The sequence below is a fragment of the Bos indicus genome, chromosome 4 (assembly GCF_029378745.1).
Source record: "Bos indicus isolate NIAB-ARS_2022 breed Sahiwal x Tharparkar chromosome 4, NIAB-ARS_B.indTharparkar_mat_pri_1.0, whole genome shotgun sequence".
In the NCBI taxonomy this organism is placed as follows: domain Eukaryota; kingdom Metazoa; phylum Chordata; class Mammalia; order Artiodactyla; family Bovidae; genus Bos; species Bos indicus.
Genome location: NC_091763.1, coordinates 86788755 through 86812507, shown reverse-complemented (window position 1 = coordinate 86812507; position 23753 = coordinate 86788755). Strand labels below are relative to the sequence as shown.

Sequence of the window (23753 nt, the reverse complement as noted above, 5' to 3'; positions counted from 1 at the left end):
ACCCCATGGGCTGCAGCCCACCAGGCTCCTCCATCCATGGGATTTTCCAGGCAAGAGTACTGGAGTGGGGTGCCATTGCCTTCTCCAAAAGAGGACACTAATAGATGGAGAAATATACCATGTTCATGGATTGGAAGAATCAGTATAGAGAAAATGAGTATACTACCCAAAGCAATCTATAGATTCAATGCAATCCCTATCAAGCTACCAACGGTATTTTTCACAGAGCTAGAACAAATAATTTCACAATTTGTATGGAAATACAAAAAACCTCGAATAGCCAAAGCAATCTTGAGAAAGAATGGAACTAGAGGAATCAACCTGCCTGACTTCAGTGATCAAGACAGTATGGTACTGGCACAAAGACAGAAATATAGATCAATGGAACAAAATAGAAAGCCCAGAGATAAATCCACGTACCTATGGACACCTTATCTTTGACAAAGGAGGCAAGAATATACAATGGAGAAAAGACAATCTCTTTAACAAGTGGTGCTGGGAAAACTGGTCAACCACTTGTAAAAGAATGAAACTAGAACACTTTCTAACACCACACACAAAAATTAACTCAAAATGGATTAAAGATCTAAATGATAGACTAGAAACAATAAAACTCCTAGAGGAGAGCATAGGCAAAACACTCTCCGACATAAACCACAGCAGGATCCTCTATGACCTACCTCCCAGAATACTGGAAATAAAAGCAAAAATAAACAAAAAGGACCTAATTAAAATTAAAAGCTTCTGCACAACAAAGGAAACTATAAGCAAGGTGAAAAGACAGCCTTCAGAATGGGATAAAATAATAGCAAATGAAGCAACTGACAAAGAACTAATCTCAAAAATATACAAACAACTCCTGCAGCTCAATTCCAGAAAAATAAACGACCCAATCAAAAAATAGGCCAAAGAACTAAACAGACATTTCTCCAAAGAAGACATATAGATGGCTAACAAACACATGAAAAGATGCTCAACATCACTCATTATCAGAGAAATGCAAATCAAAACCACAGTGAGGTACCATTTCACGCCAGTCAGAATGGCTGCTATCCACAAGTCTACAAGCAATAAATGCTGGAGAGGATGTGGAGAAAAGGGAGCCATCCTACACTGTTGGTAGGAATGCAAAATAGTTCAGCCACTATGGAGAACAGTGTGGAGATTCCTTAAAAAACTGGAAATAGAACTGCCATACGACCCAGCAATCCCACTTCTGGGCATACACACTGAGGAAACCAGAATTGAAAGAGACACATGTACCCCAATGTTCATCACAGCACTGTTTATAATAACCAGGACATGGAACCTAGATGTCCATCAGCAGATGAATGGATAAGAAAGCTGTGGTACATATACACAATGGAGTATTACTCAGCCATTAAAAAGAATATATTTGAATCAGTTCTAATGAGGTGGATGAAACTGGAGCCTATTATACAGAGTGAAGTAAGCCAGAAAGAAAAACACCAATACAGTATACTAATGCATATATATGGAATTTAGAAAGATGGTAATGATAACCCTGTATGTGAGACAGCAAAAGAGACACAGATGTATAGAACAGTCTTTTGGACTCTGTGGGAGAAGGAGAGGGTGGGATGATTTGGGAGAATGGCATTGAAACATGTATAATATCATATATGAAACGAATCGCCAGTCCAGGTTCTATGCATGATACAGGATGCCTGGGGCTGGTGCACTGGGATGACCCAGAGGGATGGTACGGAGAGGGAGGTGGGAGGGGGGTTCAGGATGGGGAACACGTGTACACCCATGGTGGATTCATGTTGATGTATGGCAAAACCAACACAATATTTCAAGTAATTAGCCTCCAATTAAAATAAATAAATTTACATTAAAAAAGAGAGATTTAAGCTGCCATGCATACACTTCTGTGTAATATTTTACACATTTTTCACTGAAAACTCTTTCTCTTCAATAAGCATAAACATCTTGACAGTGGTGACTCTCCATTCATTCCTTTTTTCATACGCTCCCACAGTATTTCACACAATACTGAGCACATGGGAAACAGTCAGTAAACACACTAAATATTTTTTAATAAACTGAGAAAAGATATTTTGGAATAACACAAAGAGTGGTGATGATAAACTTATAGATGGATGTTGCTAAACAAAAGGAAATGGAGTATAAATCTTCTGAACAAAACCCTCTTTTAAAACAAAAGGATAAAGTACTAAGTTATGCCCTTTCTTGGTTTAGATAGGTTTCCTTATATCATCATAAAGTCCTTGCTTTCCAACAGACACGGTTATAGCAGTTATACTGATTTGTATTACATCCCTAGTAAACATAAATTTGCACTGTGTTCCATTTGCTATAGGATCAGAAGTTTATGTCAGGTGCAATGTTCCTTGCCGTTTAAAAGTTTCAATAGGTTATTGATAAGAATGAAGCTATATCTCATCTTCAAGGCAAACAATAATGAATTTTAAAATCCCATTCCTCTTAATATAGTCATTTACTTTATCTTCAAATTGCATTCTATTTTAATGCTTGATTTGTACTTTTGTGTATGGGTTATCATTTTTTGTATTAGCATGCAGTTGATATGTATCTTGTACAAAATCCACTGCTATAAAAATATTTTTCACTATATCAAAAATGATGTTTTCCAAAATAGTAACTTTTAAAGTTATAAAAGCTCAAGCATTTAACTGAGAACCTTAGATGCTATGGTAACATCAGAATGTTCATTAGATTAACATGAAGGTAAAACTGTCAAAATACTGTATTAAATATTAACTGAAGTCAAAGTTCCTCCATTTTACCTTTAATTGTTTGACAGAAGTGTGAAGAATAGTCAGATCTTTTATTATTATGTCTTTGGATTCACAAATTCTTCTTACTCAGAGTTACCTGGATAAATTAGTGGTAGCTCTCAAGTACAGTGAATTTTGAGTATGTTTTGCAGAACATTCAGGTAAAACAAAAGTAAAATCTGAGCTCTATGAAATACACATCCAAAACATTTAACTTACCTCCAGTAGATGAGAATACCCACAAGAACCACTAGACAGATAAAAGTCAGGGCCGACACGATCACAAGGGGTATAACTGCCTTCTTCTCGGATTCCAGCCCCTCAGCTAGACCAATACGAGACTCATGGCTACTATTACTGGCCTCTGTAGTCGGAGAAAATTGAGAAAGTTGATATTTAAGCTTGAGGGAAAAGCACAACATTTTTCAACTGAATAACTGCAATCTTCTTGCTGTTGCTTACCTTTAAAATTTCTCTGACCCAAAGCTTAAAAGTAAGGCAGTTACAAAATAAATGAGTCATAGGTGTGAAATATACTGTGTGGGGAATTTAGTCAATAATTATGCAATATCTTTATGGTAATAGACTTATTGTGGTGATCAATTTGAAATGTTCAGAGGTATCGAATCACTATGCTGTGCAGCAAGGACTAACCTGGTGTTACAGATCAATTACACTTCACAAACAAACAAGCTCATAGAAAAAGAGAAAAAAAGGAAGGCAGGCTATCAGAGCTCAGGAACTATAATATCCAGCAAAGACTGGTAACCAGGAAGCAAAATATTGCCTTGAAAAGCTTGTGAAAGGAAACTAAAGTATTAAAATAAAAACTATTCAGTTTTTTAATAAAAATGATCCAGAAAAACAATGCTACTTACTGAATCACCATATATAATCTTGATTTCCCAAAATAAATTGTAGTGGAAATATTTTTCATCCCACAGTTAGGTAAATAATTAGGAGCAATTAATAATTTCATAAAGAGAGACTCTTAGGATAACTCTTCTTACATTAAGATAACCCTTCAATCCAGCAAACTATTTAAAATTTAGACATTTTGAATTCCCTTATTGCCAACTGTTTTTCTCTATCAAAAATAAAAATACTTTTGCATGTGAATTGAAGGAATGCACAGATCTAAGGCATTCTTTTTAAATACACAAGTGTAAATTATGAAAAAGTCTAAATTCTGTCCTTGGGTTATTTTAGAAGATAGCAAATAACTATTTTTTTGTGACAAATCAGGTACATTTTTGTTCTAGAACTTCAAAATCACTGCAAACAAAGCTATCTTTCTAAGTTGTTAAAAAACGTTTTAGAACTTCAGAGTGTCAGTGACCAGTCACAATTCCTCCCTTCTACTTTGAGGTATGTGCAGTGGGAAACCAAGATGATTGTACATCAGAACCCTAACAGGATGCTACAACAAGCTGACACCACTACAAACTAACAGTCCTTATCCTGTCCACCTGTAGGATCTCTGGAGTAACTAAGTTTAAATTCCTCATCAGAGTCTACCTTGCTTCCAACATATATGGTACATCTGGTATAAAAGTACCTTGGTATACTAAGTACCATACTCTTAGTGATAGACAATGGGCATTAATTTAATTGAAAATAATATCAATTTAATGGAAAATATCTGAGGATAAATTTGACAGTCACAGATTCATAAATAGAGCACTGAAATATGTCTAACTGGAGAGAACTTGAGAGTTAAAACGATAGACTCCTTCTGTAAAGACAGGTGATGCAGAAAGGGTCAAGAATTTAATCCACATATAGGAAATGCATCAAAGGATTATAAGTGGCAACCAAATATTCCAAGATGTGTATTTTTATAATTACAGAAGCATTTGTGAGAAAAAAATGGAATTCAAAGTTGTGACTGGAAATAATGAAACTGTTTAAAAAGTGGGAATATTGTAAGTCAGTTGATCCTTGAGCTGTAGTTAATATTCTTATGAGAGAAGGCTAAACTTCACCTTCTATTACATTAACCATACACTCTGGTCATTACCTACTGTGGGGAGACTTATTCAGAAGCCTAAGTTTGAATGCACTGGTATTGCTTTATGAAATTTAGGAAAGCATTTTGTTTCATACACAATTGTCTTCCCATTTTTTTCCTATTGTTACAATAGAAATAGTTTGTGGTTAATAAAGGAAATAATCCACTTAGCAAAGTCTCTGGTACCTAGAAATTACAAAGGAAGGTTAGTATTATTATCTATTTCAGTCATTATTGAAGTAGGTCCCCCAGAATAGTGGCATCGGCATCACCTGAAACTTGTTAGAAATGTATATTTAGGGCCCTTCTTCAACCATCCCAAATCTACTGAAAAAGAGACTCTGTAGGTAAAACTCAGCAATCGATGTTTTAACAAACCCTCTGGGTGATTCTGATCCACATTAAAGTTTAAGAACCAATGATGTACATTAACTTACATACAAAGTGAGTTTATATAATTTCACTAGTCTTCAATGACCACAAATATTCATTGCAGTAGGCACATAGCTGTATGTGTGTATATATATGTATTTAGATGTGTACATATCTCATTTATATAGATGTATGTACATACATATATATGAGATATGTCTGATCAAATATGTGATACATATGTCAGATATATAACACGTGAAATATGTAACAAATCACAATATATATATATGTCATGCATACTATATACATGCATTATACACACACATGCACACATTCAGAATCTTGTATGTAGACTTTACTCATAAGTTCTCTGGGATGTCTGATTTTAAAACAAACCTTTTAATTAGGGAATTGGAATGATAAAGCCAAGATAATTACATATAATGAAACCTAAATATTTTATATGAGCTACCACATGAAAGTAAAAACAATCAACTGGCTGCTTTGTATACTATAATGAAGAGCAACTAGTTATACTGCTTTTTATATTCATTAGTTGACACTAAAATATGTTTGGATATGGCTCCATAGTATATATGAGTTACCTAAATAATAAGGCAAGAATGTGCTAATGATTAGGAAATAAATAAGAATAATATTGGTTTACAAATTAAGCATTATTTATATTTATATATATTCTACTGTTCTCAATCATGAAAATGAAGTCTCTAAGAGACAGACACCAATGACACGTTTCCAGTCTTAGTTTTTTTTATTAACTTCCTGTGTGACCTTGATCAAGCAGTCTAGTATCTTTAGGACTCAGTCTATGCATTCATAAGTTGCAGGTACTAATATCTGTCTTATCTATATTATTTTGAGGAGCATGTCTTATAAATTATTCTACATTCTAAAAAATAGGTAATAAAATGGTAAGTTTCAGAATTAGTCTATATGCATTTGATAGAGAGGCATTTTCAATTATTGGATAAGACAAACTACATATGATTTTTTAGATATGTTTTAAAAACAGGCAAGAATTTTCCCCTATATGATCTTATTTATGTCATCAATTACATTACTTGATGCTGTTAGATGTTATATTCATATTGTTTTCTCCTCATCAGTAGGAAAACATCCTCAAATTAAATAAATCTAATTAGTGCATTGAAGAGAAAATACAGTAATTTTGGTCAGTAATTTCAGGTTTGACATTTTATAGTATATAGTCTTTTCATAACAGATAATCTAGCAATAACATATAGATGATGTCACTATAAAATAAGATAGAAAAATGGATGCATTCCTGATGTTTTCTTTTTAAATCAATCTAATAAAAATTAAAAAACCAAAAGAACTATAATTGAAGCCGGATAACAATTCATATATAAGGCAATACTAATGAATATGGTGACCCATGTATTATACTTATTTTCACATAACAGAGTTTAAGTGTTGAAAACTGGAATGCAATGCTAAGTAGGTATCAAATCAGAATGTAAAGAAACTTCTCTATCAAAATGTACACGCTTTTAATTGCTGCTGCACTGAAGGAAAAGTACATAACTCATTCAAGGAAAGGAAATAACAAAGAGGAAAACTATCCTAATAAGACTGGTATCTATGTTCTGGATTTTAAATACCTACTTTTACAAAATAATAGTGCAAGATGTTACTTTATTTTTTGACTCACTGTTGAGATTTAAATATTTTTCATTGTTTATTTAAAAAGATGCCTTAAAATATAGTAAAAGCAAATTATAAAACTTAAGATCAAGGCAATGAAATTATCTAGTATTTCATATTCTTAATGGCATTGAATTTCCCCTTTCTGCACCGCCCCCCGCCACCCCCCGGCATCTAAAGCAAACATCTGTATTATATATACTGCAAGCAATCTGCTGGAAGAAACATCTGGCTATAAATTAGTTTGCATAAAATACATTAACAAATGAAATGCATTTCTACAGAAAATGTTCTTGTGTTGTACACCTTGTCATACAATACCTATACATATTATGCATATTAATGGCCATTATCTAACTTCTTAGAAAGGTATGTAACAAGTATAAAGTAGAAGGTATTTTGTTAGTTCACACTGCCCTCTTTAGGCAATGTTAAGGTAATCAAAGAGACATTCTTAAAAAATTAAATCTTAAAAAAATATCTTACCATTAAACTTTCAAAACATAGCAATAGAACTTTTTTCTAAAGTCCCCAATCTGATGTGGATGTCCAAAATATCTAATTGCTTTCCACTGAGTGGGTGAGAGAGAGACACATATGTCGTATTATATCAGAGTTTGTAATTCGATATTTAGTTGGCAATGTAATTTAGAATATGCATAAATATCAAAACTAAAATCATCCAAAATACACTCCAATCTATTATTTAAAAAGCAGTGTACTAAAAATGTATTATATACACATAATTGCTCTCACATATAACAGGCATCTTGTGGAATATGAAAGAATTGACAATAGAAATCATCTTATCTGTTTTGGAGAGAGTTAATCTAAGGATAAAAACACATTCAGTATTTCTTTGAAATAATGAAAAAAATCAAATTTTAAAACCTGTAAATTGATTTATAAATATCCTGACTTTTAAAAACGATGGCCATTTTACCAAATACCTCTTTCCAAGATTTTTCTTTTTTTTTTTTTGAGGCAGAAAGCCATCACACCTCAATCTATCCTTTGGATTCGTAACTAACCTGCCTCTGAAATGTTGAACACTTCTGAATGCCCGCTAGTAATAGTCGGTGTTGAGGACTGTGGGGATCCAGGAGTTATTTCTGAGTCACCTGTTTCCAGTACCCCATCACCATCTTTTTCATTAATATCAGGAAAACTGAAATCTGTGGAAGTCTCATTATCATTAAGGCTATCTGAGGCACCTTGCCCTGATCCACTCTCTTCATCACTGGTAAGAACTGCCCAAGCGTTAGATTCTGGACTGAAAGGAAGCAGGGTATTGTGAGTCTGAACATCATTTTCCTGTTTTCCATCATTGCGCTTCTGGGGTGGCACATTTGTTGGTGGTGATTTATCAGGACTTCTGTCCATATCAGTCTGATCATCTGATATGACACCTGTGATTCTATTTCCTTCTTCAGAATTCTGAGATAGTGCATATGAGATTGGGTTATTCTGATCCACAGAACTGTTCTGCTGGGTGTCTGAGTCATTCATCACCTTTTCCTGTGATTCTCTATAGGAGAAGCATGACATACACCTATTGATGGATAAGCCATCCTTATCTCTGTCATCATAATCATCATCACCGTAATCATCAATATCACCATTGTCACCACCACCCACCAAATTGGCATCAGATCGGGCACTTTGAATTGGCTCAGAAGTTGTTCTGGAAGGAAACAGCAACTTGGTTGTGGTTACAGAACCATCCTTGTTGGGAGAAATGGCTGAAATGGAAACATACACATTTCCTAAAGGGACAGAAGGATCAGCAGTTACAACTGGATCAGAAACAACTGTAGGAATACCAGCCAATACCTCATCGGTGACAGGGCCCTTGGTGGAGGTGAAGACTTCATCAGAATAAACAAGCTTATTTATAAGCGTATCTGGTGGTGCAACTGATAAAACAGGAGTAGCAAATGCATGCCTTCCTTCTGGAGGAAAGGCCTGGTTAAGCTCCAAATTGGCAGTTTGGAACAACTCATCATTACTGTACAATGAAGGTACTGTTTGGTGGGAACTTTCGCTTTTATGCAAAAGTGGTTCAGAGTATTTCTCACTTGCATAAGAAATGGTTAAAACTTGAAGTGAAGCAACATGCGTATTAGGAGTAGATGATACATCAGAGATTGGTACAGATGGAGAGTGCAGCGTATTTTCCCTTGAAGCGGCACTGGATGCCATGAGATGTGGTACTGTAGAACTAATGTGATCGACCTTGGGGGTTTCAACCACTATTGGGTCACTAGGCACAGCTGGCAGAGCAGTTTTAAGCAACAAGTCAACACCAGAAGCCTGAAAGGAAGGTTGCAGCAATACTTCAGTACTAAAAGAAGCTGAGGGCTCATAAACTAAGAGCTGAGTTGAAGGAGATAACATTTCACTAGAAGTAGGGTCAGAGGATGCTGGCTCTGAGTGTGCACTAAGCGCAGGTTTAAGTGAAGTGTCACCAAATGCTTGAGATACAGCGTGTGAAGACTGAACTGGAAAGTTATTTTCTGGAATTTGACTAATCTCATGATCATAAACCTTAGTGGCAGTAAAAGCAAGAAGCTCTGGGAGGATGCCCTCTGGGCTAGAAGTGGAGGCAGAGGATTCTTGTAAAGAGGCATTCAATGTATTTACACGATCATATGGGTCAGGCATGACTGTGCTTTCAGAGGGGTAAACCAGGTCACTGAAAGAAGAAATGTGCCGTTCTGTCTCCTCTCCGTGTATTCTGTCACTTTTAGAAAGTAGCTTGTTATCGTCACCAGACATAGAGGTTGGATATGTAAATTCAGCTACAGAAACGGGTGAAGATATGTTAAGGGCTGTCAGACCGTCTGTGTCAGGCACAAAAAATTCACTATCAGAGGAGGCTCCAGACCACTCCCCATCACCAGAGAGCCCCTGAGTGGGCTGCAGCAACAATGCGCTTGGGGTTACTAAGGGAGACTCGGGCATCGGTAGGTGGTGACTAGGACTGCTAGATAAGGAACCCTGAACAGAATCACGCCCAGGTACCGCAGAACTGTCAGAAACCCTGAAGAGGTGTTGGGAGCCCTCCTCATTAGTTAAGGCATAAGAAGGTTCAGGCCCTGAAGAACGTGCATGCATCATGACATCACTGCTGGATGCTTCAGCTGGAGAAAACACAAGCGTTTGATAAAGAACAGCAGGCTTGCTAGCACCAAATTCCAAGGTCTCCGAAGCAGCACGCGTAGTGATCTGATGCGACACGGCATCAGAATACGGAGCAAGGCTGGGCTCTAACAGCAAATCACCCCCAGCCACCGGCAGAGAAACATGCAGGGACCCCTGATCGCTCTCAAGAGCTGCAGTAACTTGCGGAAGGATCTGAGAGATCGTATACACACGGTGAAGCAATTCACTACTGGAGGAAGCGGAGGAAAATGGGAGCAAAGGCGCACCATCATAGGAAGACAGGATGGATTCGACTGACACACCGACACTGGGAAATACAGGTGTAGCATGCAAGGCCCGATCACTACTTGAAGCAGCAGGGGTAGTGTTGAGGGTCTGGTTGTCAAGCAACAAGGGGGTGACTAGAGGAAAGACTTCACTACTGTAGGAAGGTTGGAGAGGTGCCTCACCATTGTACACTGGTTGAGTTGTCTGCGCGTGTACCACGTTGACGGTGGGGACCGAATGGTGTTGTCCGGAGGACGGAGTAAAAGCGTGAGGTGTCACCTCAGTGGGGAAGTACGCAAAGGTAGAATACTGTGGCATTCGCACATCTGAGACCGAGGGACCCTGTGACAGCAGTGGGCCTGGAGGAGAGGATTCTGTTGTCTTCTCAGATTCGTCACTATCCACGTCGGTGTAATTAGTCTGGAGAAGGCTCTCTCTACCTGACCCGACATCGGGCAGTGTCGTCACGTTTGTCGTACTAGGAAACCACACATTTCCATCAACGGAAGGATCCTTGAGAGATTCTTCCGAACCTGAGGAGGCTGAATCTTCTGAAGCATTTCTTGCAGATTCTGGGATAAAGACATCGTATGTGACGACCTCTGGGTTTTCTGAAGGAAATACACCGCCAGGGGGTGTGTTGTCGGACACGAATGGCACAGCGGAAGTTGCGGGACTGGAGCCGGAAGAATCATCGGCTCCTGGATCGAGCTTGAAACTGGTCAATAAACTCTCTTCCTCACTGATATCAGTAGATACCTCTTGCGATTCCGTCGTAGAAACTGTATCTGAATATTCCACCGTCCCGGACAAGTTCATCTGTGGAAATCGGAGAATGGTTTTAGAGTCGTCACTTGAAGAAGCTGAAGTGCCTGCCAGAGTGAGAGGGGGAGGCTGGGTCACAGTCTGTGAAGTCGAAGGAACGTCTTTTTCTGGGTCTAATTCAGTGACCGGCTGGGAAGTGGAATCTAAAGATATGTTGGGAATATCACTCTTTCCAGAGAACTCGCTTCCTCTTGCTGGGGAGCGGTTAGTCTTAGCCTCGTTGTATTTGGTCCCCACTCGGTTGTAATTTGTTGTGGTAGGAATCTGAGGTTCCTTTCTCCTAATCTGGTTTGTGGCACCGTCTCTACCAGGATTCACAGCAGTGTCTCCTTCCATGTCCTTTCCCTCTTCTTCCTTTGAAAAGCAAGTAAGATTTAATGGGATATAAGGAAATTAGAGAAAAGTGATTTTTTTTTTTTTTTTTTAGTTCTACCAGTGTATTGCTACCAACCCATCTCCCTCCACCCTTCTCATGCACGCGTGCTCAGTCATGTAACCCCATGGACTGCAGCCCTCCAGGCTCCTCTGTCCATGGACTTTTCCAGACAAGAATATTGGAGTGGGTTGCCATTTCCTTTTCCATGAAATCCTAATAATATCTTAAACTGCATTATACTGTGATTCTTCACTCGTGGGATTTTGGAAACTTCTCATAAAGCACCACCCCTCTAGAGGACACGCCTCTATCTTGTAACCAGTATTATCCACACTTGAGGGACAGTAATTCTACTCAACGAAAATATCTTATGGCTGCTTCTTAAAATTTTACTTTATGGAAGTAATTAATAGATATCACAGCTTTGAAAAGGAGACACAGTGTAGTGGTATTTACTTACTGAGAGTGTTATTTAACATGGCATTTATTTTCTTGTGTTTATATTTCTCTGTTTAGTTCATCTGGCCACAAGCTAAATAATAATTAGCTTCTTGTAAAACGGCAATAAAACAACTTATTTCAAAGATCAAAGTTGTTGTATATTCAGACTATTTGTATGTATTCAGAATACATCACAATTTTAAAGCTATCCTAACAGGAAAGTTTAAGACTGGAAGAGGTTTTTGGCTTTGTTTGTTTTTGTTTTAAATACTTTTCCCTAGGAGTTCATCTTAAACCTAGGCAGACATTTTTAACAACTGGTCAAAATATGGGCCTAGTTCTAGTCATTTAATTTTGTGTTTCCTTTAGAAATACCACTCAGGTGACTCATGAGCACTTAGTTACTATGATGGCCCAGGAGTGATCTGGCTAGAGGTTAACCAAAATCCATGGTCTCTTTTTATTTAAACTGTATATATTATAATATGTCTAATCATATGTTTAAAACATTGAATTGCCAAACATATTAAGATATGATATTTTTTGTTCACATGGGACATGAATTTGTCAGTTTCATAGCACTGTCATCTATTAGATCTTTTAAGGTCACGGTCCTTGAAAAAAAGAAAAAAATGACCAAGTACAAATTGGTCAGTGAGAACCTGACCAATATCAGTAGAAAGAATCTGAATCTTAAGCCATGTGTGCTCATGAGCTTTTGTCTCAGACACACAGAAAGCTACATGTATGAAACACAAGATTTCAAGCTTAATGACTGCATTGTTATCTACAGCTTAATTATTCAGTTGGTTTAAAGTGGTTTTTTAATCTTAAGGCATATGCGACAATCCTGAGAAGTGAGTCAGCCTTAATGCTCTGGATTGTATTAATGCTAAAATGGATATTCTCTTAGATTCTCCAGATCCATTTCCTCCCTAGTAGTATTCCTTGATAAAATTTTGCATTCTGATTGATGCCATGTTCACAAGGACAACTAGAAGATTTTACCACATAATTTCCTGAATAAATATTCTTCTCATCTTCAAGCCCCAAAACTTCATGCAAAAGGAAATAAGAACAGTTTGCCTCGGCTCACTCTTGGTGGAAAACACTCTTCTTTCCTTAGAAGTTCTTACAAACATTTGCTTTATAATTTGATACAGTTTTGGTGAAGATCAGTGTTAACCTTAGCAATATGTAGTTTCTGAATTCTTTCTCACTTTTCTAAATCTGGATACCTGCCAGTTTTCTGGTATCACGCCACACTCTTACCCTCTACCAAGACATTTAAACTTTGCTCTATTTGCTCTATTAAAATTTGCTCTGCTCTATTCAAACCTCCATTTTCTTCTCTCCTCATTCTCAGCAGATGGTTTTCCTGATTACAGAGGCAGTAGAAGCCACCAGACAAAAACTCAACTCTTACTAGCATTAAAACATCAAAACCCACCGGGACCAACCAAATCGACCTCCGCTCTTCTCATCCTGTTGTAACAGAGTTGTTGTTCTACTTCCTTTCTAATTTCTGCATTTGTGTTCTAATCCATTCTCTATCATCCTCTCAGGAATTAACACAACTATTTCCCTCCACTTTGTATTTTCAATTTTGCTTTCTTAAATGGATCACTCTTACCAGCTAAAACCCAGATCACTCCTATTTAAAACGAGCATAATGGAAAATCTCCTATTCAATGCCTAGTATTCATTTTACCTCTCCCCTTTTCTTCACAGTAAAGTTCCCAAAACACATGTCATCTATCTTCTCTATATCCTCTGACAATTTCTTTTCTTTAGAACTTTTATTTTTTGGTAAGTTTTTTTTTTTTTTTTTTTTTGCTTCATTGTGCAGCATGTGGGATCTTAGTTCCCTGGCCAGGAATTGAATCCATGCCCCCTGCATTGGAAGCGCGGAGTTTCAACCACTGGACCACCAGAGACTAGAAGTCCCTGATCTGACAATTTCTTTCAAATTCCACATACCATTGCTTCTCTTCCTCTTTGCTTATTATCCCACACAAACCTCCTTTATCATCCTCCTACTATAAGCTATGTAGACTTCTATAACATTGTTCTTAAAACATAATGCCAGTCACCCTTTATTCTGTTACATTTTTGGGGAATAAAAACTATACACACACGAAACACAAATTTCTCTTTCATCACTGTGAGATTCTTAGAATCTGAAGAAGGTGATGGACCTTTCATTAATCCAGCCAACTAAGTCTTGTACATTTCTATGGGGTCATACTGTCTCATGTCAACGTTTCAAGAAGAACATAAGATTCATGTTCTATGATTACTTTATATATATATATATGAAAAAACAAATATTTTAATGGACACTGTTTCCCAAGATTAAGTTATTGTGAATCTTTCCTCCTCTATGGTTTTGATATGGATCACACCTGTTATCCTTTATGATATCTATTAAAATTTTTTATTGAAAAGCCTTGATTGTGCTGGAGATAGTTTGTCTTTCAAAGTCAGGCATTCCTATTGGAAGAAAACTTGAGGAACATTCCCGAAACTATTCATTTCCACGTTGTTGTTGTTGTTTACTTGCTCAGTCATGTCTGACTCTTTTGCGACACCATGGACTGTAACCTGCCAGGCTCCTCTGTCTATGGGATTGCCCAGGCAAGAATACTGGAGTGGGTTGCCATTTCCCTCTCCAGGGCATCTTCCCAACCCAGGGATTGAACCTGCATCTCTTGCATTGGAAGGCATATTCTTTACCACTGAGCCACCAGGGAAACCCATATTCAGGCTTAAAACCATTACTGATACATTCCAGGTGTTTGCCAACTTCTATCATTCATTCCTGCATGAATCAATGAAGGTGAATAGTGTTATGAACTGTGTTTGTGTCCCCTCTAAATTCACATGCTGAAACCCTACCCTCTCAAAGTGACAGTCTTAGGAATTGGGGCCTTTGGGAGTCATTAGTACTAAATGAGGCCATAGGTGGAAGCCTCATGAATGGGATTCATGCCTTTATATTGAGTCATGAAAGGTTGCTTCTTCTGTTCTTCTCCACCATGTGAGGACACAAGTATGCAGTCTACAACTGGAAGGGTGTTTGACACACATCACACACACACACAGATATGCTTAGCTGAATTCTATTGTGAACTCTTGGTGAAATGTGGACTGCTCATTTTGCTAAAATAGTCCTTTGTAAGAGAGAATTGCCATAAGATAAAAAATCACTGAAATAACGGTTCATGTGAAAACACAACCTAACCACTATTTACAGCTAGATAAGAATATTCGTTTTCACAAGTTATCAGTTCATACACATATATGTACTAATGGACACATTCCTACTACCATTAACAATAGAAAACCTGGATTTAACATATTATCTCAGTTCTGGTGAATAGCATATTTGGGCTTAGGATGAAATATAAGATACAAACAGTCATTTTCTCTCTATTTCAAAACTTACGACAATGTTAAAATTTATAAATATCCTTAAAGGCCCATTTACTTCAAGGACCTTGTGCTGGCAACAGACTTTATAATATGCATAGTCCAAACAAAAATAATCAAATTAAATGGGCAAAAGAATATATACACTTTATATTCTGGTTCACATTTATTATCAACCTATCAATCACTGGTTAAGTTAGTCAAAAATAAGCTGTAGCGACATTATGAATTGCTTAAATATTACTTTAGTTTGTTAGAAACATTTAGAAAATGAAAAAGTTCCAATTTGCAACTACAGTTCATAGCTATCATTATTTTTAAAGTCCATCATTTTTCTAATTATCAACAAACCTTTCCTATCTCTTTTTAAAAACTATACCAATTAAAGTGTCTTCCAACTTCTTCATAAAACTCATGTTATTAATTATACATTAATCTACAAAGCTCAGCAACTAGTGCTACAAACAATGAATCATGCATGCAACACGAACTTTTTATTAATGCAACATCTGAAACCTAACCAATAATTCAAAATAGACTTTTTAATATTTACGCACTTGAATAAAAAATAGCTAAGATACCTTGATTATTTCTTCAGTTCCAATTAATTCGGGAAAGAGGTCAAGTTCTACAAAATTAAAAACAAAATTATTAACATTTTTATTCAACTATTTCAGCTTTATTGGTCTACTTTTGGATGGAAAGAGAGAAAAGGAAAAAAAATAATACTGTTAGCTTGGAAAATACAGAATTGCTCAAAGAAAATTTCAAATTTCAGTTTCCAATACTGCTGAACATTACATAACACAGCACTATGTAAACGAACAGGAAACTGCACTCAAAACCTCGATCTCTATCCTCCACTCCAACTCCTTTCCCTATTTCCACCCCAACTATGATTGAAACTAAGAAGGGAAAAGAAGCCAGTGAGACTGATATTACTAGGTGCAAAGAAACCCAAGTAACTTTTCATCAGTGCAGACTTACTGCTGATAAAAGCATAGCTGGGAAAATGCCAGGGGATAAGTGACAGATACTCTTATTCAACTACTTATTCCTTAAGGTCTTCTTCTGACTGAAGGTCAAATAGTTATTTTTTTTAATTAATTAATTTTTGGCTGTGCAGGGTCCTCAGTTGCTGCGTGAGGGGCTTTCCCTAGTTGTGGTGAGCAGAGGCTACTCTATAGTTGCGCTGCATGGACTTCTCTTGTTGCAGAGCATGGGCTCTAGAGCATGGACTTGGTAGTTATTACACATGGACTTTGCTCAGAAGCATGTGGAATCTTCCCGGACCAGAGATCAAACCCACGTTCCCTGGATTGGAAGGAAAATTCTTAACTACTGCCCAACCAGGGAAGTCCCAAATAGTTCTTTTCACTCTTCAGATTTGGGCTTATACGTATTTGTACACAGGGTGCTGCCCCAGGTAGAAGCGAGAATGTTTTCTAGCAGGTCCAGCCTGGATTGGCAGCAGGAAGGACAGACCAGAGTGATTCCCATGACTTCTTCCCAGGGATACACAACTAATACTGCTTATGAAAGGAATGTAAGGACCAGGATCATTTAAGTCTGACTTTCCCAACTGGACAGAATCAGCATATTTCATGTTGCTGTGTCGTGCTTAGTCGCTCAGTTGTGTCTGACTCTTTGCGACCCCATGGACTATAGCCTGTCCATGGGGATTCTCCAGGCAAGAATACTGGACTGGGTTGCCATGCCCTCCTCGAGGGGGATCTTCCCAACCCAGGGATCAAACCCAGGTCTCCCACATTGCAGGCAGATTCTTCACCATCTGAGCCACCAGGGAAGCCCATGAATACTGGAGCGGGTAGCCTATCCCTTTTCCAGGGGATCTTCCAGATCCAGGAATCGAACCAGGGTCTCTGGCACTGCAGGCGGATTCTTTACCAGCTGAACTACCAGGGAAGCCCAGTCTGAGGATAGCTTAATCCTAAAACAAGACCCATCAGTAAATGTTAGAAAAGATGAGGAGCTACCAATAGTTCTCTCTCTCCAGTAAGGAATCTAGGCCCTCTGCCAAGTTACCAAAGGGCTTGAGGACCACTTATCCTCACTCTTCATCCAAGCTGCATCAGGGAGACAGAAGTCAGAGTAACTATTAGGGCTTGAGCATTATTACAAAGATACCTTTCTTATTCCTATTATTTTAGAGAATCTATCCCATCTCCAAAGTTTATGCTTTTCACTATCCTAAAGCTGTTTATGTTCTATTTTTTTATGCCTCTATAGATTCTCAAAGGAAATGCATGTTCTACAGAATTTTCAAAGGCATAAATGAACTAACATTAAGTATTTATCAAATCCAAGCCTCCTTTATCCTATAAACTGTATTGAGTTTATTTTCATGAAAAAACTTCTAGGTACTAAGAAATGTAAAACTATAAAATACAGTAATATGCTTGAATTTTATTTAGAAGAGAATTCAAGTAAAATATAGAAGCCCAGCCCCCATGAAGTTTTAGATAAAATTAATACTACTGACTAGTTAAATATTTTAAAGTTACTTACCCTGAACAATTTTTGGTGCAATAAAAATGAAAATAGTCACTGTAAACAGTCATATCTTAAATTTTAACTCTCAATTATTATTATTTTCTTGTTAAAACTAACCATGAAAGAATCTGACAACTTTCATTTGGATCTTTAGTGTTCTCCTTTTTCTATTTTTGTCACCATGAAACCTCTTACTCACCCTGTTTTTCATGTTATTTAGTCTTTACTTTTAAAAATTAAAATGATTTCAATAGTCTGATACAACTGTGTCTCTATAACCTTCAAGGAAACCAATATAATGTGAATTTAAAAACGGGATTCAACTTAACTGTGAGAGAGAAATAAAAAGAACTTTTAATATGATTTTCTAAAAATTACAATTAGAGAAGTTCATGCATGTAAAAATCTCCAATTTCAGTATATGAGACAATACATAATTTTATTAAAAATATTTTTATATGGAGTCACAGCTTTTTATGTACTTTAAAAATACTTTAATATTAATAAGGGCAAATCATAGTCAAATACTATTTTGAGATATATATATATATATATATATATATATATATATATAGTACTCTCGCCTGGAAAATCCCACGGACGGAGGAGCCTGGTAGGCTGCAGTCCATGGGGTCGCTAGGAGTCGGACACGACTGAGCGACTTCACTTTCACTTTTCCTTTCATGCATTGGAGAAGGCAATGGCACCCCACTCCAGTGTTCTTGCCTGGATAATCCCAGGGATGGGGGAGCCTGATGGGCTGCCGTCTGTGGGGTCACACAGAGTCGGACACGACTGAAGCAACTTAGCAGCGGCAGCATACACATATATATTATACTTTAGATTTTATTCTGTTAAGAAGCTACAGAAAAACATCTCAGTGAGAGTCCATTCTCTTCAACATGCTTACAGAGGTGTTTTTAAAAAATGGCCTAACTGATTCTCTATTAATTGTCAGGTTTGGGGTAGAGTGTATATAATTACCACATTAAGGACAAATTTTTTCTTTCAGTACTCTGTGTGCACTGCATTTGATTAATTGTTATCCTTTAATCAAAGAATAACTTAACTATATAGATTATAATTCCCATTAAGCTAAAATACATAATTCTACTTAATCATACTGTCTATGAGTACTGGGATCAGCGAGTTCTACTATAGCTGGCTTTGCTGTTTATTGCAATAAGAAGTAAGAAGTTTCCTTTAGGCCCCCTCAGGCCCTAGGAGCAGAAGCCCTTTGATCTCTTTTTATTTCATAGCACACTCATGGGTGAATTAGGTGTAGGTGCCTTCATGTTGGTATGTAAAAACCCACTTTGAAGGATCTTCCTTGTGATTTCCTACTAGACTCAGATCATTTGAATTGACTGAAATACTGGCGTTGTCCAGGAATTTGCCCTGCCCCAAATAACCCAGAAGTCTTCTGCTGAGACTCCTAAGAACAATTTTGAAATAAAATAATTTTAAAAGATTGCTTCTAACTCCCTGGAGAATCTGAGCCATACTCCTGGGTCTGAAAGTTCATAGCACTCAAGGTCTAACTGCTGACTGATGAAGGTCTCAGGATGGGTCCCCACTGGCCTGCTGTTGTTATTGTTAAGTTGCTAAGTCGTATCTGACTATTTTCGACCTCATGGACTGTAGCCCACCAGGCTCCTCTATCCATGGAATTCTCCAGGCAAGAATACTGGAGTGGGTTTCCATTTCCTTCTCCAAAGGATCTTTGTGATACAGAGATTGAATCCTTGTCTCCTGCCATTGCAGGTGGATTCTTTACCACTGAGCCACCTGGGAAGTCCTTTGGCCTGCTGCTTCCTTGCAAATAATAACCAACGTTTTAGTGGTCACCAGTCTGGCTCAGGCACTACTGGGTTTTACAGAATCTTCTCACTTCATCAAAACAGACCCCAAGAAAGCTGCAAAAACAGCCCAGTAGTGAAGACTGTCAATATATTTTTTTTTACTGAACACTTAAAATTCACATTTATGGGATAACAGAATAAAACCTATGGGTCATTCTGGTTCTGTTAGATTTTCTAAAAGAGCATGTTACTCAACATTCCACAAAACAAAAAAGCAACACTGATGTAGGTAGGCAAGCAAGGCTTATTTAATTGTTTAAAGGTTTTAAGCCAAGTTTCACAGTGCGAAAAGGCAAAAGCAATGTAAACTGCAATCTTTGTAAAGGGTGATTTTTAAATATCATTATATAACATTACCTGTAGTGTAGTATGGTACAGGCTGAACAAGGACAATGTATAGTGATTTAACAAAGACAGTTGTTATACAAATGAAAAGGACACAAAACAGGAAAATGCACTGACCTAATTCACCATGTATTTAAATTGAATACATATGATTATCAAGATCCTAAGACGTACTCAAATAATGTCTTCTATAACTATATAATAATTAGATCTATATTGTAGAAATAAGCATAATTATAGCTACAACCAAATAAAAAAGTTTTTAAAAAGAATATCCACTTTAGTTTAACCTTGAAAAGGTTTAAATTCTTTTCTGAACATGAATTTATGTGTTAATTTTAAAATAGCAATTTATAATAACATCTAATGGACACTATGGTGATACTGCTGTACACAACAAATATAATTAAAATGCACAAGCAATAAATTAATTAAATTAGCCAACTTTAAATGCACAATTTGGAAGATTGGGTTTTACTTCACAGATATTGATTAGAATATTTAAAATCTGTGACTGAAAGGATGAGGGCAATTATACGTGACCTCTGTCATTCCTTTTTAACAGAAGCAACAAATAGTACAGTCTTTAGAAAACAGCTTATCCAAAATAATGATAGAATAAGTCAATAAGGTACATTACAACATTAGGTAGTGAAACAACACGATTAATAGGATGAAATGGTACTAGTAAAACCCGTGAAATAAACAGCAAACTCAAAAGACACTTAACATCTATATTAGCCACATAAATTGTAAACTTTACAAATCTTGTAGGAACCATCACACTGAACCACAGGACGGCACTGCTGTCAAGGCTTTTACTGCTATGTATCTACTATAGAAACAATATTTAAGATAACGTAATTTCAATAATGAACTAAAAATATATGGACTGAAATGCCACTGTAGTCTTCCTGATCAGAAAGAATGAGTTCTGGAGACAACTAATATTTTCCTTATAAAAATAGGAAGAGCTGAAACTTTGCATAAATTGGTCTTCAACGAAGAACTTTCTGGAATAACTAAGGGATAAACTAAATTTTAACCCTTGATTTTTAAGAGTAATATCATAGCAGAATATCAAATCAAATATGACCTTTTACTAAAACATATTAATGTACAAAATCCTCTAAGGCACTGAGACATCCATGGAGATTAAGTGATGTGTCCAAGCTAGCATCTCATTAGTTCAATGGTGTCCCGATCCTTTGAATAAATAGAAATTAAGTTATAATACTTTCTATTTTGTACAAATGTGAAAGTGCTACAAATGATACAAGAACTTGTACTTTGTGCCAATATAGACTCAGTCTAAAAGGATCACTCAGAAATTATATCTATAGATAATAGACATTTGATCTGTTTTTCCATATGCAATAAGCTTCTTTCTTAAAAAATAAGAAAGAAAAAATTCAGAAAGTCTAAACTTTTAGCATAGTGGCTAGAGAAAGAAGTGTTAGTTGTTCAGTCATGTCAGACTCTTTGCAACCCCATGGACTGTAGCCCGCCAGGCTCTTCTGTCCATGGAATTCGCCAGCCAAGAATACTGGAGTGGGTTGCCATTCCCTTCTTAAGGGAGAGTTAGAAAATGCACAACATAAATAGCTAAAATTATTTTTTTGACTGGGAAATTGTACTATGTTCAGAAATTAGAGCGGTATAATTAAACTAAGATAGTAAAATTAAATGAATGGTTTTAATATAATTCATCACCTAAAATACACAATAGGACTAGAGGAGATTTTTATATACCATATTTAATCAATTCACATGTGATATTGCCAAAACACAGTCAACGGTGCACTGCTAAAGATGTCATTTTTGGAAGGATCAATATGTGGAACTTCAGTGGGGGATGACATTCAATGGAAAAGCATCATATGGTATAGCTGAAACCATGGGCAGTTAATTTGATACTCACCTTTCAATAACACTGAGAGCTCACATTTCATTTAAAAATAACCTGATTTTGCAAAATAACGCTAAATAAAAACAGTAGGAAAGATGGTTATACCTAGACATGAGGCAGGTCATAATATTATTTTTAAATAATGATATTGCCATTATGAGAGTGCTGTCCTGTGCTTAGTCGCTCAGTCATGTCTGACTCTGTAACCCCATGGACTGTGGTCCACCAGGCTCCTCTGTTCATGGGATTCTCCAGGCAAGAATACTGGAGTGAGTTACCATGCCCTCCTCCAGGGGATCTTCCTAACGCAGGGATTGAACCCAGGTCTTCTGCATTGCAGGTGGATTCTTTACCATCTGAACTACCAGGGAAGCCCATCATGAGAGTAGTAATATTCATTAACTCTCAATGTTCTAAGTTGGGAAATACTTTGGCAAGTTTTATGGCCTGTGGCTTGGAAGGATCCAGAATCTAACATCTAATGTTCTGATAAATTATTTAACTTAAAAACTCAACTAGTTAAGAACTATGATGTTATGAACAAGACCCTGCTATGGCACATAGACCACAAAGGAAAATCAACAGACATCAGTTTTCCTTCTATACATAAAAGTGAAACATGCTCCAATTAGTATCACTTGTAACCACTGCTATTAAAAACCGGTGAAAATTTCAGAGAGTAGCCTCATAATAGGGATGACCAAAGAATATTTACATTTGTGTATGTGTGTGTTTGTATACATTTATGAACATGCATATGCATGACATGTATGTGTGTATACATGCATATACATGTATATGTACTATATAATTTCATTTATTACTTTAAAATTGCTTATACTAACAAAAGAAAGACTTTAGTTATGTACATTTGTAAACTGTCCAATTATGATAGGCAGAACCTCCTTCAATTATTGCATATGCTTTGAGATCAAAGATTTTCCTGTAATACTTAAAGATGCATGCAAATAAAATACAATCAGAAACAACTTTTTTGCTTGCTTTTATGGAATAAACCCAGCAAACCTAAGAAGAAAGATCCCCCTCACCACCAATTTATAAAAGATAGATGAAAATATCTAAGATAAACTCCTGAGATGCTTTGTATAGTTATTTCAAAGTACCTCACATGATCCTTGAATCATGTACATACTTACTACAAAATACTTTGGGGGCTGAAAGAGGGAGGAAATAAACACAAATGAAACAAACTCTTCATTATTCAAAATCAAAGTCTTTATATTTTCTTAGCTATTTTCATTGATGACCACTACAGACATTACAATAGGTTTGGCAGTTCTTATTTTACAAATAGAAAACTTCAGTATTAAGAATAAATTCACATATTGTGCTATGCCATATCTGCTGAATGAAAATGAAAAAGGAGCTCTGTGCTTTACAAAATTACCTGATAATCCAGACTAAAAAAGAAATCACTTTGCCTTTTGGACAAAGAACATAAAGTCAGAAAGAAACCACCAATGCATTCAGAAATTAAACTAGCCTCCTTCATTTAATAAGGTATATCAGGGGGGCACTTACCAGGGTCATCAGAAGGCATGTCCACAATCAGCTGGTCACTATATTTTCCATATAAGCCATTAGTGCATATGGCTACTATTTGAAGAACATAACTCATATTGGGTAGTAAATTATTAAGAATAGCACCCTAAAAGAAAGATGGCAATAACTATATAAATTTGTCATTCTCAGAGGAGTGCTAACATACTAGACATCTCTTCTTAGAAAACATTTTCTC

General features: G+C 36.6%; 1 protein-coding gene across 6 annotated transcripts in view; it reads right to left on the bottom strand.

Moving 5' to 3' along the window:
• PTPRZ1 (protein tyrosine phosphatase receptor type Z1) overlaps positions 1–23753 on the bottom strand; it is a 208944-nt gene that overhangs the window by 41749 nt on the left and 143442 nt on the right. For 4 of the 6 annotated variants that reach the window (XM_070788070.1, XM_070788072.1, XM_070788074.1 and 1 more), the window contains exons 10-13: positions 23537–23663; positions 15946–15992; positions 7890–11469; positions 3006–3150 (exon numbers count right to left, since the gene is read on the bottom strand). In XM_070788070.1, coding sequence (XP_070644171.1) covers positions 3006–3150; positions 7890–11469; positions 15946–15992; positions 23537–23663 — 3899 coding nt within the window. The remainder of the gene's footprint in view (positions 1–3005; positions 3151–7889; positions 11470–15945; positions 15993–23536; positions 23664–23753) is intronic. The other 2 variants (XM_019958993.2, XM_019958994.2) reach the window with 1 other exon arrangement.